Source organism: Hemibagrus wyckioides, linkage group LG27 (genome assembly GCF_019097595.1).
Source record: "Hemibagrus wyckioides isolate EC202008001 linkage group LG27, SWU_Hwy_1.0, whole genome shotgun sequence".
Lineage (NCBI taxonomy): Eukaryota > Metazoa > Chordata > Actinopteri > Siluriformes > Bagridae > Hemibagrus > Hemibagrus wyckioides.
This window is the reverse complement of record NC_080736.1, coordinates 11,774,230-11,792,164: the sequence shown is the minus strand read 5'-3', so window position 1 is coordinate 11,792,164 and position 17,935 is coordinate 11,774,230. Positions and strand designations below refer to the sequence as shown.

The following is a 17,935-nucleotide window of genomic DNA, read 5'->3' as shown; positions in this document are numbered from 1 at the left end:
CCTCATCCATATGTAGATGTGGAATTATTCAAAGACTTGTTGACCAGGAGTATCATTAAAGGAAACAAGGCAGTTAAGAGCTTTTGCATGAAATTAAAGAAGTTAAACATTAATTCTCTGAGAGTAGAAACAGTTCCCTCACACTTAAGTTTAACCATTCTGTCTTTGTTGTGGAGCAGAGCAGACACTCACCTACTTTCACAAGGTATGTTTTTCCAAAATTCATGAAATATGAAGAATATATTTGCAACGACAGATGCAGGCCTCATCAGTGCAGCAATTAACATATTTTACAGGCTTATAGGCTTATAGGCTAAGATATCTATGTCTTTTTAATGCCACTCTTAATGCAAACTGACACATAGACTTGCAAATCAGACATAATCTGAAATGACTTCCAAATTTTAAAGCAATTATCTAAACATCTAAACCTTGATTTTTATTATCTGATACAAACATGCTTCCTATGAGCTCTTAGTTTGTAATACTGTATGCATAAAAGTAAACTGCACAGTGTCAGTCCCATGTTGTAAATGTGGCTGGTGATACTTTTAACACTTAAACTGTGGTTCTTTTTTAGGCATGTTAGCCATCTTGTTGTTTTTAAACATTTTCTGATTGATGAATTAAATTAATGAAGAAGATTCACTTTGATAAGTCAAAATTCCCATCACTGATCTCTATACTGTGAAGTGTATAACAGTTTCTGAGGTTTTGATTTTGAAAAGGCACACAGTCTTTGGTAAAATCCTGCAGAATGATGGAATGTGACTATTTTGTGTATCAGACTATAGACCACAGCGTGTTCAATGAATGAGATGTCTTCAGGGATCAAAACACTGAATGTAGGTCTTTTTTTCTTTTCTTTTATAATGTTTTTAGTAGGTTTGTTACATAATGCTTTTTTGAGCAACACTGACATTTTGTGGAAGTAAATGCTCTTTTTTTTGGTTTTAGCTGCTGCTTTGTTTGGCTATTTTATATGGGGAAGCAGCACACCTCAGGATCGGTGTTCCAGAAAACTATGATGGCATTTTCCCTTGGTACCTCACCAAGGTGAGTTCTTCCCAAAAAGGACAAACTGACACTATTTCTCAAAATGAACAGACTACAAATCACAAATCTTTAATATCAGACTTACAATTTCACCAAAACCTCTAACAAAACAAATATTAAAATATTAGAATGTTCCTTATTTAGAATATCTATTAGACGATTTATATAGAATCTAATGGAAGAATCAATAATGCTATTTGCTAATCTTTGATACACCACAAGTAAGTTTCACGCTCTTTCTCTGGTGTGATAAATATATCTGAAAGCGCAGTGGAAGGAATCTCTCTCCTATCACATTTTAGATCTGAATGGATCAGCTCTTAATGGCAGCCCTTGTGTTAGAGGTTGGAGTATGAGGTATTAAAGACTGAAGGTTGAGTGGTGGGGGTTAAGAAACAGGCAGCTTGTGTACTATTCACTTACCTCTTTCACAAAATTCAACGATCCAAGGTGTAATTATGAACAAGCTACATGCGTCACTAAACTTTATATGAGGCTCCAGCACAAAGCCAGAGAGCCAGTCGTGCTGTGTCCAAAATGGCAAGCATTTTAACCAGAGGTCATGGCAATAAAGAGCATTTATGACTCCTCTGGGTTGCCTTCTCCTTCTGACATTGTAAGTGGAGGAAATTGCAAGAGACAATCTTGCCACACTCAGTGTTTAATATCAAGCTCCCAAAATGTTCTCTGAATGTATTGAGGAGTGATTAATTACCATGTTGGTACTGAAAGGACATAATAATGGTTATTATGTTTATTCAGGCTTTCAGAAAGAAGGCATTAAATAGGTTGGGACTCATACTCTTTGTATGCACCTATCAATAACCCAATGTAAAAGTATTTAAAGTAGTAGTTCTATGAAAATCCAAATTAACACAATTTTCATTTTAACCACAAAGAGTTGATGAGCAAAAATATTTTCCATTTTTTCTTGCTTAAGTCTATCTTGCTTAAGTTCTTTAGTAGTATACTGGAACTACAATGATAATGTAGGTAACAAATAAGAAACACTTATAGCTACTTATCAGGTTTACATCATTACACACTCACATTAAACAATATCAGATTTTTTTGTGGTTTTTGACACTCAAACACTGTTATCAATAAAAATGGACAAATGTATTAACAAAAGATTTCCAAATCTATCACTGTTTAAAATTTGAATTACATTTTTAGTGATTTAGATGATAATGCAGTTCTGATTAATTGATGTTGTTTTCTATATATCTATATTTTTCTGCTTTTCCTAAATAAAACAAATTGTATTGCTATGTTAAACAATGCCTTTTGATGCTACTGTGGCCAATAAGCATTGCTTGCTTGTTAATTATGTTAGCCTCACAGCTATAGTGAAAGTAATGATGCAGTCTATAGACAGTGCACTTGTTTTGGCTGATGGCATCCGTATGTCGTAAGAGGACAGTTACAGAAATTGAATTTTTAGCCAAATTTAGCATGGGAAATATTTTACTAATTACCCAGACAGGCTGATGTAACTCCATGAGTTATAACATTCTATACCATTCAAGTGTTCATGAACTATAAATCACTTGTCTGACATGGGCAGATGATGTTGACTCATTGTGTGCTCTGCTTTGATAGATTCTGCACCCAGTGTGGATGTGCTTTGTTGAACACTAGCATAATCCATACCAGAGTTAACCCAAGTGTAGCATGTGTTTAAGTGTCAGTCATTGAAAGGATTTATCACTGCCAGAGGCAGAAATCCCATTTAGCCGTGTTAGTCTCAGTGAGTTACATGGTATGGGTGGCATATTAAAAATCACCTCCTAATAGACAGGTCTCATGCATGAAGCTGCCTCTCAATGCAAATCATGAAGAAAAACAAATAAAGTGCACTAATATGCACAGACATTGATCAAAATATTGTTGTAAAAATTGCATGTGAACAGGGTGGCTCAATGACAGATTAAGGCTTTGAGTGACAGATCATAAAGTCATGTGTCCAAATCCCAAAACCTTCAAACTACTATGATTAAGTCCCTGAGCAAGAGCCTTAACCTTGAGCTCAGTCGTGTCCTACATCAATTGTAAATCACTTTTTTCAGCCAAATAAGCAAATACACTGGATTATCATTATTTTATGAAGGACATTACCGTGTATTACTGTGAAAATGTTTACTGCAAATCTTATATCTAATTCAGATAACAGATATCAGTTATTTTTTTTGTCTTGTTTCTATAGTTACCTGATCTTCCCTTAACGTACGCTGATCTGATGGTGAGTGGTGATGATGAGGGGATTTTTGGAGTAGAGTCAGGCTTCCTGTATGCCTTAAAACCCCTGGACCGGGAGAAGAAGCCATCATACTCCCTGCAAGTGGGTAACATTAGAGTTAAAATCCAACTGTCATTTCTTACTTGTATGGGTAAAACAGGATGACCTTTTTAATAGACTTATGTGCAAATGGAAGCAAAAAACAAACAAGAAATAGAATTAAAAAAAAAGTACAGAATGACTTATTCAATGAGTCACCATTAACATTAATACAGGCTGTCAGTCCACTTTAAAAGCTTTCTCACAATGGTCATGAATGTAGTCACTATTTACCTTCATCATTCATCATGATTGGAATCATTGAAAAGACTTGCCATGTGACCATTAAATCCACCATCGCTTTTCTCCCAGGTGTCCTTCACGGCATCTATGCACCCACAGAGCTTTAGTGTAGAGGTGTGCGTCATCGACAAGAATGACAACGTGCCAATGTTTCTGCAAGAGAGCATGCGAGGGACTGTTCAACTCGGCCTGCTGAAAGGTGAGAGAGTTCAGCAGCGCTACATAATGAGACCTTCATCATTTTTTTTATTAAGAGTTTGCATAAGCCAGGTTATTTTTTACATAACTACCATTATCCAAATCAACATACAATCCATACGCAGAGATGTTGAAGGAGCTGACAACAAAACAATCACTGCTATTTTTGAGAAGAATCCATGTCTTAAAAATACAGACAGTGAAACATTTGAAGTGGCCACCTCTCCTTTATTGGGATTTACAGGAACAGAGGCCAGAACCGAAGATTCCTTGAGTTGGAGAAAGTGCTAGAGGAATGTTATAAATTGCTGCTTCCACAAAAAGTTTGATCAATAGTCCCAGCCACCACCATGATGTTTTATAATTAATGCCTAAAGGTTCTATTTCTCCAAAACATAAAGAAATATGAAACATGGGCTTTCTTTGTCCTGTGAGCCTTATATCTGACTAAAACCTGCTGCTCTGTGTGGATCTCAGTCCCAATGCATGCCTCTAGTTACAAACAACTGTCATAAAGCAGTCATGCTACAACTGAAACTAATGAAATGAAATGAAATCGTGTGAGCTGAAGAAGAGTAGTTTACAATAATATCAGCCAAACACAAACTACAAGGAGCACAAGTCATCAATGATTAAAAATATAAACATAAAACACAGCAGAAATGAAAACAGTGAGAGACTGCTTAGAATGCACCACAGCTGAAGACCATGACATAATCTTCAAGTATAAAGACAGTAAGACAAACAAGACTAAAAAAATACTTGTTTGGGACATTTCTACAGCGACGTATGTACTGTAATTAATACACAAATGTGTCAGAATGACTCAAAATCAGCAGTGAAAAATGATGCAAACTGGATTTTTTAGGGCAGTGTCAAAGAATAATGACTTAATTTCCTTCAAGGACTTTTACCTTAAATGGAAATGCTTTTCAAGTTCACAAAAGTGTAGCACAAAAATAAATTTCATCCCTTTCATCAGTCTTGCTTTTACATTGTTACCTTCAGATACACCTTCAGAGAGTACAGCAATTTAAAATAAAATTTCATTAAAGATGACAACACTTTCTCACTTTCTAGACTTTCAGTGATGAGAATAGATAGGAGTGTGCATCATCCATCTACACCAAAGTACAGCTCTCTTTTTCACACACACACACACACACACACACACACTTTTGTCAGCAGTTAGTTTTATAATGTTGGAAAATGTTGAGAAGAATTTGGCAATGTTTAAATAAGGGTGTTTGTAATTATGCTGGTCTTTATAGAGTGCTTCGGGGCTTATAGGAAATGTTTAGAATGTAGACATTCTTGGGATGTGTATTGCAAGAGTTGGGTTTATTGAGGTTTAGTGGAGAATGTTGACTTTGTTGAAGTTTATTTGACTATTAGGTTAGGTTTATTAGAGTAACTGCTGGGGTAATGTTAGCACCTGCATCCCACTTGCTTGTGGGTACACATGGCAAAATCTTCCAACAAGGGCATGCAGTGACGAATGACCGTTGTTACATATCAGTCAGTTTGCTATAAACATCTTCTTGTCACATCACTTTCTGTTCTCTACTGGCCATTCATGCACATGCCACACCACTTATAGGTTTTAAAGTTATCCTGTGCAGCTTATGTCTATAGTTAGAGCTGCAGTTTTTCTGATCTCCAAAGCTGTAATAGACTCCTGTTCCTTCTCTCCACCACAATAAGTTTGTCCATTTCATTCACAGGCAGCACATTGAGCCACTTGCTTAGCAACTTAGTTGCTAACGTAGTTTGTTATCTGCAGTGCCCAGGATAGCTAGTGTGTTGTTTTCAGCAGCTTGCCCTGAATCAAAGGATAGTTATGTGTATGTCCTTCTCTTGCATCCAATGGAAGTATCATCACTAACAGAGCATTTCCCATCAACTGCCAACTATGTCCTCAAGCTATCACTGGCACAGTTAAAATAGCAGCAGCTTAGTTGTAATGTGGTTCAACCGTTATGCTGAACATTCTCTTCCACTTGCTGGCTGTCACTGAAATTTTTGTATCTCAGTGCAAGGATTATTTCAGCAGCTATGTGGCAGGTTATCAGCAGCCATCATGCCAAGTGGCAGTAACTCCATTTCTCCTTTGATGCTTTTGGACACCTATATTCTCCTTCCCTGTGAAGAATTATCATTTCAGATAAACAGGTAACTGTTGCACACTTGGCTAGTCTTTAAATGTTTTGCCCATTGGACCAGAGAACAACCAGTAAATGATCAAGATTTCTAGAGCATCTATTACGTGGGTCGAGTATGTTTTCTGGTAGAAGTTGTTGTGTGATCTGCTGATTGGACTTGGTGCACTTCCCAAAACCCAAAGTGCTAGCCTTCTTGCAGGGACTGCTGGATAGTGTCAGGTTCCCACCTTGTCATCTGAAAGTGTATATGGTGGCAGCAGATGGCATCTTCCTGGGAGATCACTGGCATCTCACATTGTTTCTGAAAGAAGCTAGACCTCTTCACCTCTCTCAGGTTAGGAGAACTGCCCTTCTATGGGCACTACTCAGAAGTATGTTGCTCCAGGATGGTCTGTGCTGCAGATACTCTAGGTGAGGTGGTTCTTCATGACTATGTGGCAGGGTTATCCAGGTGTAAGACACTGTCCTGCTATTAAGAGTGAAATAGAAGGCTAATTACATACATTGTAGTTCTATGAACACCAGATAACTGAGTAAGCACTGAGCAAATAGGTTCCAGGAAAAGACGTGACATGGAATGATGGAATTTACAGCAAACACTGTCACATTGCAAATTTATTAAAGGTTTCAGCATGTATATGCACATGCAAGAGGGGTTATCCATGTGCTGACAGTGTCCATAGAATGGCAGGTCCTGATGAATGAGCTGAAAGCTCCTGGGCTTCGCAGTGCCAATTAGCCTTGAATAGTTTTCCCTCATGACCATTAATGCCCTAGTCATTCTATAAAACATTAATTGCTGGATCTGGCACTTGCCCCTAAGTTCAGATAACTTGTTAGTCACAAATGTCTAACAAACATAACAAGAAGACCTCTTAACCAATCAACATCTTTGCAGCAGACGTGGTTCAGTGCTATTCTCAAACTTGCTCTCTGAATCAATGGCTTGTTGCCAGAATTATGGCTCAGCTTAAATCACTGTCTCTCAAAAGGTTTCCACCTTCCATCTAAAAAGAGCACATGATAGAGACTTAAAGCACTTTTGTATGTCACTCTGGATAAGAGCATCTGCCAAATGCCAGAAATGTAAATGGTAGCTCAGTTACGGTGCTGTGTGTGATTGGATGGTTGTGAGCTCAAATTCCAGGACCACCAAGCTGCCACAGCTGGGCCCCTGAGCAAGGCCTTTAACCTTCAATTGCTCTGTTGTGTAAATGATATCAATGTAAATTGCCCTGGTTAAGGGCATTTGCCAAATGCCACAATGGTAAAAAGTAACTCTAGATTTGGCCGTCTCAGGTTCTTCCAGGCTAAATATGACCTACCAGAACTTTTTATTTTCTAGTAATTGTACCACTACATATGGCATATTGAAATAGCGTTACATGCAGAACATTATTCTGCTAGCCTTGGAGCAGTCAGCATCCAGTTAGCAGACCCCTCTGTAAGGGATTTAATTTGCGCTTCATTCAGTGCATCAGCTAGAACAGGATACTGACAACAATTCAGCCCAAGTAAATATACCTTGGGTGCCAAGATCATTCTTTCTGCTACCAAAGAAGCTATATTAAGTACAGTGTGGGTTTTAGAGTCATGATTTGGATTTGTATGGATTCTGCAAATTCACAATATTCTGATATAGCAGTACTCTATGACCTGGGGGAGGCTGCTGGTGATGCCATTTTATTTCCATACAGAGAAGATATCAAGAAGTCAAGAAGCTTTTATTGTCATTTAACCATACATAGCTGATGCAGTAATATATGAAGCTGTTACTAATATATTAAAATATATGAATATGTGACAAAAATATATGAGACTGTTAATAATATACATTAAACAGAAGCACTAAAACACATCAAATGTAACACATAATTTTTCATTTGTACAAAATATGATAGCTAGGTTGTTCAGCTAGCTGGTAAGAATTTACCACATAGTCTGTTTAGCTTAATTAATGTTATGTTTGAAACAAAACTCATTATGTTTTTTCTTTTTAAGTAAGAATACAAATACTTTTTAGTAAAGTAAACAAGTATGCCAACTGAAGTAGTTCTTTCTCATTTCTTTCTCAAAACCCAGGGATCCCGTTCATGCAAGTGGGGGCTTTAGATCGTGACGACCGAAACACACCGCATGCTGATCTGCGTTTTCGCCTCCTAGACCAGATGCCTCGCATCCCGGCCAGTCACATGTTCCACATAGATGCCACTAGTGGGGAGGTGTCTCTCACAGAGGATGGTAATGAGCACAGGGCCAGAATCTGGGATATATCATTTAGGGGCTGTTACATGCTGCATGATTTAAGACAAAATACTATTTGGAGACATATAACTAGTTTCTCTAATTGTTCAAGTGTTTCATTTTGGACCACTGAATGCTATGACATAAGATTTAAATCATTTTTATACATTTATTCATTTCACACATTTTTATTGAATGAATCAAATAATGCCATGTGGCTTCTCATGGCACTTCCTGTGTCTGTCTTTCTATATCCATCTTATTCACCACTGTACAATCACAGACTCACTCATAAATCTGTTCCGACTCTAATCCTGATAGGAGTCAAATGAAGGTTCAAAGAGCACTTTATTCGAGTGAGTCGGTGAGAACCTAAAATTTACAGTTGCTCTTAAATAGCACAACTGACTTTGTGAAGGGCCTATGAAACACAGTTAAACAAATTGTCAATTCAAGAGGCTTTTATTGTCATTTCCATATAGCTGATGCAGCTCCAGACTCTGGTGCTACATGAAGATACAGAACTACATAAGACAACACAGAACAAAAAACTAACAAGTAAAATTAATCTGCTTAAACCTTAATACAATGGAACCTCGGCATATGAATGCCCTCTCTTACAAATTGAGGAATTCAAGAATTGAAATTTTGCAAGAAATTCAGCAAAAGCTGTTTCGAAAGAGTCAACCCATGATTCCAATGTTTCCTTTGGCATTCGTTCAAAACTGTATGATTTGTCGCATGTTTTTTGGTTGACAGATGGGTGGCGTGGGTTCTATTTTTAGACCAAGCTTGGTGGCATAACTTCCTGTGAGGACCCTTGACATGGAATGCTTGGCTTGGGTCAGTTCTTTGTAAGCAGCCATACAGTTTACATACACTTTGTATTGGTAATATTGGTCATATGTTTGGGTGGCTGGAATGGATTGTCTGCATTTACATTATTTCTTATGGGAAAATTCGTTTTGCAATACAATTTTTCACCTTAAGACCTCGCCTCCAGAACAAATGACATTTGTATGATGAAGTTCCACTGTAATAAGTTTATATTTTCAAAATACCTTTATACAAATTCTGACACATACACATTTGTAACCTTTAAGCTTTGAAACCTGTATTATAATGGAGATGCATTCTAAATCCTTTTATATGGCTCATGTATACATGTGTTTTCTTTTTAATTGCAGTATCTATTGTCTTTGTTCATTGTGTTTGGTTGTGTGTGAATTTGGCTGCAGGTGCCTCTGCTCTGGATCCTGAAATGTGTGGCCGCTATAAACTTTCAGTGATGGTACAGGACATGGGTGGGAAGGCCAATGCTTTCTTCTCCACTGGCACTGTGTTGGTGGAGGTGACAGGGAACACATGGGCTTCACCTGACCCAGTTAGATTGCAGGAGAACCTACCAGGCCCGTATCCTATCCCCATATCTCAGGTTAGACACAGCACATATACACAAATAGACAGGCATTGTGTTTTTTGTTTTTTTTAAAAAAATAAGTCACCAGCTGACCTCCTAGAGGATAATAATAAAGTTCGTATTTATTTTACAAACATGATGATTGAACCTTTTTGCCAGTTTATGTATCTAGACTATGTATCTAACTACATTATCCCTATGAGCCTGCATGGTGTACATTTACTCTTTACTCAGTAAGTGGTAGTTACTGGGTGGGTTTCTTTATCTGTGTTGTCTGCTGTTCCATTGGTGATAGCACAATCATGGGTGATTTAATGATGTTGCATCTCTTATGGCATGCACTGGAAATATGTTAAACATTTTACTAATTGTTGTGGAGCAGTTTCATAGCTGTGGGGTGGGAAGGGGTGGCACCTGAGGGGCCTAGGTCCACCCATTCGGAGGCTTTGCCCAGTCATAAAATGCTTTTGTAGCTAAGGGGTATGCTGCATTCCTGTTAACATTATTCACAATGCTTCTCTGAATAGATTTAATAGAAATCAATTGATTTAAACCAATTTAAAAAAGAAATTGCCAAAACAATTAATATGCTTTGTCAGTTTCTTCTGAAACAATGCTTTGTCCTAATTTAGTTTGTTAGATGATCTCTCACAAATTGATATCGTGAACCGACATAGGAAACATTATATTTTAATTAATAGGCCTGTGACAGGCATTTTATTGTGTTTATTTTAAACATATAGATTGCCAGAGTTCTTTAAATGTGGCTGCTGTGTTCTGAACTAATTGAAGTTAATCCACAGTTCACTTACTGAGTCCTATGAATTACAATATTCCAAGCACGAGGTGATAAAAGCATGAATGACTTTTTCCATATCTTGATTACTGAGGAGCGATTTGATCTTTGCAGCTGCTCTAAGCTAATAAAAATTACTTCTGATGACAGAATTAATTGTTGGTCAAATCCGAGGTCTGAGTTCCTAGGTGACTAAATAAACTGACAGTGTATTTGGGAGGGCTGACAAATATTATGTCAAAAAAAATTTTTTGTTGCTATGAAGTTTGTTAGCTCTTGTACTGTTCAAAGCAAGGGGTCATACTCAGCTTAGTTCCATATACTGAAGAAGGGTAGATCTTTTTCTCTGATTTTAGAAATAAGAGGCACGAAATGGAATTAAGAAATGTTCCTAGACCTAATGGTCTTAGATGAAGTTCAAGCTATGTAACCACAAGACTGGTTCATATCAGTGGATCTATACTTTGCTTATTTTCATATCTCCATTGACCTAGAACACAGATGCTTTTTAAAGTTTATGTTCCAATTCAGACGTTTTGTTTCAAAGTCCTACCATCTTGCACCACTGGTATTTTACATATGTATGGAAACAGCCTTGTTAGTCCTGATGGCCACTGTCACATGGATACTGCCACATTGACTGGTTGTACCTTTATCATGCCATTTGAACTCAGAAAAAGCGCTGTAATGCCGAAAAGGCTACACAATTAATCTAAGCAAAGAATGCTAGCCACCTCAATTATTCAGCATGTGGTGGATAATATTATGCTTGCAAAAGCAGATTCAACCACTGTGGTACTAGCGTCAGAATACGACAATGATAACGACAGTTACAAGAGTGGTCCAGTTAGGCTTTCTGGAGCTATGAGATTTTCAGAAGGTGTAATCCTGGACCCCAAATTCCACTGACAGAAATATGTCCTTGTCTCAGCATTCCAAAAAAAGGAGTCCAGTTAAGACTGCTGCCTCAATGGATGCAAACACCTCCCTGAAAGGGTGGGGAGATGTGTGGTTCCAGAGGGATATGGGGTTAAAACACATCAACCAACAAGCATTGAAGGCAGTCTTTGTGGCTCTTAAGTTATTCTTACTAGTTCTGAGACATTGTCACTTGATGGTTTGCTTAGACAGTGTCATCTTGGTCAGTTACAAAAACCATCAGGGCACTCAAGCAGCTTTCTCCACCTTGTATGAAATATTCTCTTAGTCTCAACAGAGCAACTCATCTAGCAGTGAAATAGTGTACAAAATATTGTCAGGGAGTGCAAATGGAGTTCAAATTGCTTACTGTGGTTCTCCCTCACCACCTCACTGCTATTATACACTTTTCCTCCTTCTATTTTTCCATGCTGCACATAATTCAGCAAAGTTCTAGGCTAGAGAGTCCTGATCATGGCACCAAGACCTTGGTGAACTGGCATCATCACATATTAAGTGCATTTCTTCCTCTGCCACTGATTTTTCCCTCACTGTACAATAATTCAGCAACTAGAGAGATGTGGCCCCAAGATGGTTTACAGGAGAATAGTGCTGTTTTTACATTGGTCCAAACACAGTGGAATCTTTATCCTTAGATAAACAGGGAGAATTTACACCCTCAGCCAGGTCAGCTGTGTGTATAGCCAGACTGAATCTGTGGTCTGCAACATATCTGCCCAGGAAACACTTATGAACACATTGGACTATAGCATATGGGCTTTTTGTGTCCTTAAGTGGAAGCTCTTCTGAGAATGGTGTTTACTTCATCTGGACACAGTTCATTGCCCCAAACCTTTATGTATTAACTTACTTAAAAAGGTTCATGCACACTTATGAATTAATTCATGATATTTGACACTATATAATAGTAAACTGATACAGAATATTTTAATATATGTAAACTGACAGAAAACGATTTTACTTCTAGCCTAAGGTTTAAAGAGTGTGTCAGTAAGAGGTTGAATACCATGTCCAGTTCTAGGTTTACTGCCAAATGCAATCAAAGCAGTCTGGCAAAGGCACTGAGAGAGATAGAGAGGCTTAATCTTCTGCATGCAATCATTCAAAGGATCATGGAATATTTTTGTACCTTGTTTGTGCTAGGCTTTGCTCTGGGTTAGAGCACAGTGGGAGAGGATTTCACGTGCCTGTCTTCATGGCTGCTGTAAATATCAGGCAACCCAGATATTTGATATGTACACTTATAACCAGTGCCAGTCTCTTCTATATGCAAACCATGCAAGAATGACATCATAACATTTCTAAACGGTTATTTATTTCATAGACCCTACTATATTTTTCTAAACAGTGTGGAAAACAGGGTTCTCAATAGACCTAATCAATTTGTAATTCAAATCAAAGTATGGATGGGTATGTCAAGTGTAACAGCAATGGGCCAAAACTTATCAGGGGCTGAAATATCAAAATTTGCATCACCTCAAATAAAGCAAATGTTTATACTGATGCACCTTCTCCTTTTTTAAGTGTTGCTAATGTGCAGTGTCTTGCTAACCCTATTTTTCATATAATGTGTTATTTCTGAATGTAACATAAAATTAACAAATTCAGGAGTGAATATATTTGATTAAAGTAAAATTCATAGGATATTGGAGTAAATACTGAAATTTCTTCTGAGCTGAATCACAAATAACAAATAGTTGGAAGCTAAATTTTGCTATTTCAGGCTAAATTTCAGGCTATTGTTCTTTTGATCTTAGCCCCTACACTGAGGGTGTTTGTATAATCGTTTTTGCCAAATTGTGTCTTCTAAGAGGAAAAAGGTGTCTTGTTATAGGAAATTGATATTAACTTTGATTGATGTTAAAAAATTTCTATCAATTTTGAATTTAACCACACTATTGTTGATCATTTCCTATGCCACCTAGTGGACCAGTAGCAGGTTCTTGTGTTCTTATTGCTGCAGCCCGGGTTCGATTCCCGGGCAGGGAGCTAACCCAGCTGCTGAAGAGTTAACTCTCAGAGCTGGTCCCAAGCCTGGATAAAATGGGAGGGTTGCGTCAGAGGTAAAACCTCTGCCAAATCAAAATATGCGGACCAAATGAGCCGCTACGGTGACCCTGAACAGGGAGCAGCCAAAAGAACAACATTGTTGATAATTTCCTATAATAACGTACATATTTTATATTTGACTTGAGTTGGCTTTCCATTATCACATGTTTTATATATAACTAGAATATGCTGTATGTATATCTGATGAAGAATTTAGGCTGTAACTGCAGGGTACTTCAATAATAAATGTAAATTTAGTAAAATCTTAGTACAAGTCTGATCTCTAGAGAAACAGGACATTGGACAGTCCATAAATCCCTCATTAGTTGTGTAAGCTGTGCAAGTGCGTCAGAGGCCGTAGGAAACAAAAGCAGTTCATGTACAATATTGTTGCCAAAAGTGCCAAGAGTGCTTTTTTATGTGATTCCTCACTTCTCTCCTATAAGTAGCAATGCTAAATGTGCATAAGACTGCAACAGTTCTAACCACTGTATTTGTGTCTGTTATCAATCTGTTAATATATTCAAGTATTTTCTTGCTTAGTCTCTGTCTTATTACACTCTTATTCACTCTCTGCCTTAAACTTATTTACATTTTATTAGTCGTGGTCTGATGCCTGTCTCAGCACAAAGATGGCATGAGAGTAAAAGTAACAAAGGACAACTGATTCAGTGATAGAGGAAGAAAGGAGACAGTGGGCTGTAGTCCTCAGCACTATGGATCTTGTCTTTTGTTTCCATTAAATTTTAATTGGTTGGAAAAAGTAAGCAGCACTTTGCAGATCTCTCCGCAGTGGAAAGGATGAGAGAAAGCTCAGCTAGACGTCTTGTTAAATATGGCCAGTAGGGGTTATTGTAAGGGAAATGAGGTTGTGTTCAAAGAAATAGTTGGTTTGTTTACATATAGACCCCCACTACCACCACTACACACACACTATCAGCACCCCACACACACACACACACACACAGACACACACACTCCCTACTACTCTCTTTCTTTTCCCACTTCCTATTTTTATGTGACACACACAACAGAAATATTGTCACATACTAAATTCACTGTTTTTCCAAATATAGCCTTACAAATTCTTTTGATGTACTATGGTGAGAATATTAACACTATCTGAAGCTACAGCTGTAGTTGCATTCATTTAAATGAGTCACATTTTTATATGCAAAGCAATCCAAACACAGTAAGCAGCCGAAATTTAAGGGTCATGCTTAAGGACCCAGCAGTCACTATTTAGCAGCACTAGGTTTGAACTTTTTTTAACACAATTGTATATTGATATGGAACCATATTTGCTGAAATAGTGAAGGACAAATCAAACTCTGCTGTGCTTTGGGCTTATATAACACTGATCAGCTACATATTTGTAAAAGATGGCAAACACTGCCTGCAAGGGCATCTGCTCTGGCTGCACACAGTGTAGATATCTTTATATCAAGGATGCTCATGTGAGTGAGGGTGTGTGGATGCCTATGCATATGAGGATGGAGAATGTCTGTGGATGTATTTGAGTGTGTACGCATGTGAGAGACAGCATGTGTGCATTTCCATGTGAGGTAGTGACAATGAAAACATAATGGTGTGTGCACATAAGAAGGAAAGAGAGTGTGTCTGTGTCTGATATGTCTCTTAAATGAAATCTTTGAACACAGGAATGAAAATCTGTTAAAGATAAAGCATAAAGCACGCTCAAGACTGGTACTCTGTGTGCACTCTCTAGTGTATGTGTGTGCATGTATAGTCTTTGCACTGAAGGGCTTTTTTGTGTGCATTTGAAAGCCTCGTTCTGCCCGCCTTTTTGGGTGCTGAGATGTATATGTGGGTGGTGGGAGTCACTGTTACGACTGGTGATGAGGAAAGACTAGTTCATGTAGTTTCTGTTCATGGCATTATGACAATAGACTTTCTCTCTCTACTTTTTTTATTCTACATTCAAAAGAATAGCTTCAACAGAAATGTCCAACAGATGCCTTTAAATCACATGAATGATTGTTGTCTTTAAAGTATTTAATCCCAATTTTGTCACCTGCCAGTACCAGCCATACCGTTGTTACCAGCTATTGAAGGCTAACATGTGCTTCCTCTGAACACATCTTTTCAAACTACTGCTCATGCGGTGTAAACTCTAAGGAAAGCTCTGTTTGCCATCCCCTGTATACATGAGCTGCTGCATACATGAACATGCACCCTGGCATATGGTGCCACTAAGCTTAGGATTGGAAATAAGGTGAATCACATTTATTTGACTGTATAATATGCCAACCCATTCACCCATCCATCATGTGTACTGTTTATCCTACACAGGGTCATAGAGAACTTGGAGTCTATCACAGGGGACTAAGGGCACAAGGGAGAGGACACAATCTATCACAGGGCACAATCATACACACATAAACCCATTCACACACTACAGGCAATTTAGAGATAACAATTAGTCATTAAGGCATGTCTTTGGATTTGGGGAGGAAACTGGAATACCTGGAGGAAACCACCAAAGCACTGGAAGAACATGCAAACTCCATGCTTGCTTTGACCAGGAATAAAATCCAATAATCTGGAAGGGAAAGACAAACAGCCTAACCACTAATTTACTCTGCCCTATCAATATTTTCATACAATTTAAGCCCATTTCCCCTTCACCTTCAACTTGTTATAGGACTGGCCTAGCTTACATTCTCACAACCCACATTTGCACATTTGAGCATTAACAAAACAACATTTCTGACTTGTTTTGATACTCCTGCAGCATTTTTTAAGGTGGCCCCTTGTTCTTTCCCTGGTCATTCAAATTTCCAGCAGCTTTATCTGGGCATTAAATGTCGCATCACTCCTCTTCATATCAAAACAACTTTTCCAAAGCCTTCCAACAAAGCTTCAACCACTGATAATGAATTACTAAGAGTCATGTTTAAATGCTGGATCCTCCTACATTAAGAGCAGCTAAATTAAGCCCGGCTTTAGAAGTTTATCACCATCAGTGCATCACTGCTCACTCCATACAGCTTGCACTTCAAAGACCTGCATTATCAGACTCCAGCTTGACACAAAAGTTAATCATTTGTATGGACAAATGAAGCCTGGAAACTAAATAGATGACATCACTTTTGTTGTAGAGCACCATTTTTAGAACACAGGGCAGCTTGTTAATCTCTTCCAAGAACAGCTGCCCTGCTGCAACACTCTGCAAATATGTGCAGGGCCGTGTAAAGAGAAACTGGCTGGCATGTACACAGACTGAAAGAGACAGGAGGCTTGGGGAACCATCTCCATAACAAATGGAGAAGGTGCAGGAGCATGGTGGATGTGCACGTGGCAGTTACACTCAGCTCCAAACTCCTCTCCTAATTCGGTGCTTTTTCACACCCCGTCCATCATCGGCTGTCACTCTTTTTTCCCAGAGGAGTGGAAAATCCCTCTGTGGTTAGAGCAGCAGCTTTGTTTTGGCAACTGCTGACCTCGGTACACTCTCCAGTAACAGAGCTCTGCTCTGCCTCCTCACTGCTTTGGGGCTCTGCTAAACGTTCACTTTAACTCAAATATAAACATTATTTCTGTAGCACTGCTGCTTGTGGATGCAGCTTTGTTTGTGGATTTTGTTCTTCTGAGCATGCTAATGCTTTCTGATACTTGTTGCATATGTTTTCACAAGTGTATGCATGTGGTAATGCATCAGATTAACTCCAGGACATTGTCATTCTAAAAGAAAAACTATTTTGTTTGTTATTTAGGATAGTGAACATTTATAAAATGAGCATGCGATGATAAATACAAGATGTAAGTAACCTGATAGATATAAGTATTCTTTATATGTTAGCTACATCACTGTAGCTCCAGTACAAAAATAAAAAAAGCAAACTTGAGACAATAAACATGTCTTGGCTTATTGGCTACGTTTGGAGAGAGGGGAACACTGTGTGCATTTATTTTAAACAAACTATCATCTTAAAACTCTTCTTGTTTCTTGTACAATCCATTTTCTTATAAATGATTTTTAAAAGATATAATATGTTATGTGCAGTTTTGAAACTATTACATCTTTTAATGTCTAAAATATTAGAGAAGTGAAATCTTTCTCAGTCAATCGGTTCATGTACTAGAGTGATGTCATATTATCTGACCTCATTTCATTCGCTCATACTTTTTTAGTTTAGTAACAAACACATACTTCTGGCTTGTTAGCTGACACACACATGAACTCCTGCAGACTTTAGTTGATTGGTTACGCTGTGCTTTCAGTCTTTTGGTTGTTGTCCAAATTTCCGGCTACAGTGTGCAGACTATTAAATGTCAGATTGCTTTCTGTAGACTACACTTTCCAAAACATTTCTCTCAGTCTGATAAATTCTTTAAAATCAGGCAATGCATCTACTATGCCTCCAGGAAGTACTCTACTCTATTTGTAAGAGCTCACACTAAATGTGTTTAATGTTGTTCATTTGATTTGAAATGACAAAGTCTTGCATTTGTTTAAACTTGCACTT

At 38.0% G+C, this 17,935-nt stretch overlaps 1 protein-coding gene across 1 annotated transcript in view; it reads left to right on the top strand.

Annotated features, from left to right (window-relative positions):
• The first annotated feature begins 136 nt into the window (after positions 1-136).
• cdh16 (cadherin 16, KSP-cadherin) overlaps positions 137-17,935 on the top strand; it is a 43,578-nt gene continuing 25,779 nt past the window's right edge. Inside the window, exons 1-7 of the mRNA XM_058381398.1 lie at positions 137-205; positions 788-845; positions 958-1,056; positions 3,263-3,397; positions 3,707-3,836; positions 8,080-8,238; positions 9,480-9,676. Coding sequence (XP_058237381.1) covers positions 810-845; positions 958-1,056; positions 3,263-3,397; positions 3,707-3,836; positions 8,080-8,238; positions 9,480-9,676 — 756 coding nt within the window. The 5' untranslated portion in view covers positions 137-205; positions 788-809. The remainder of the gene's footprint in view (positions 206-787; positions 846-957; positions 1,057-3,262; positions 3,398-3,706; positions 3,837-8,079; positions 8,239-9,479; positions 9,677-17,935) is intronic.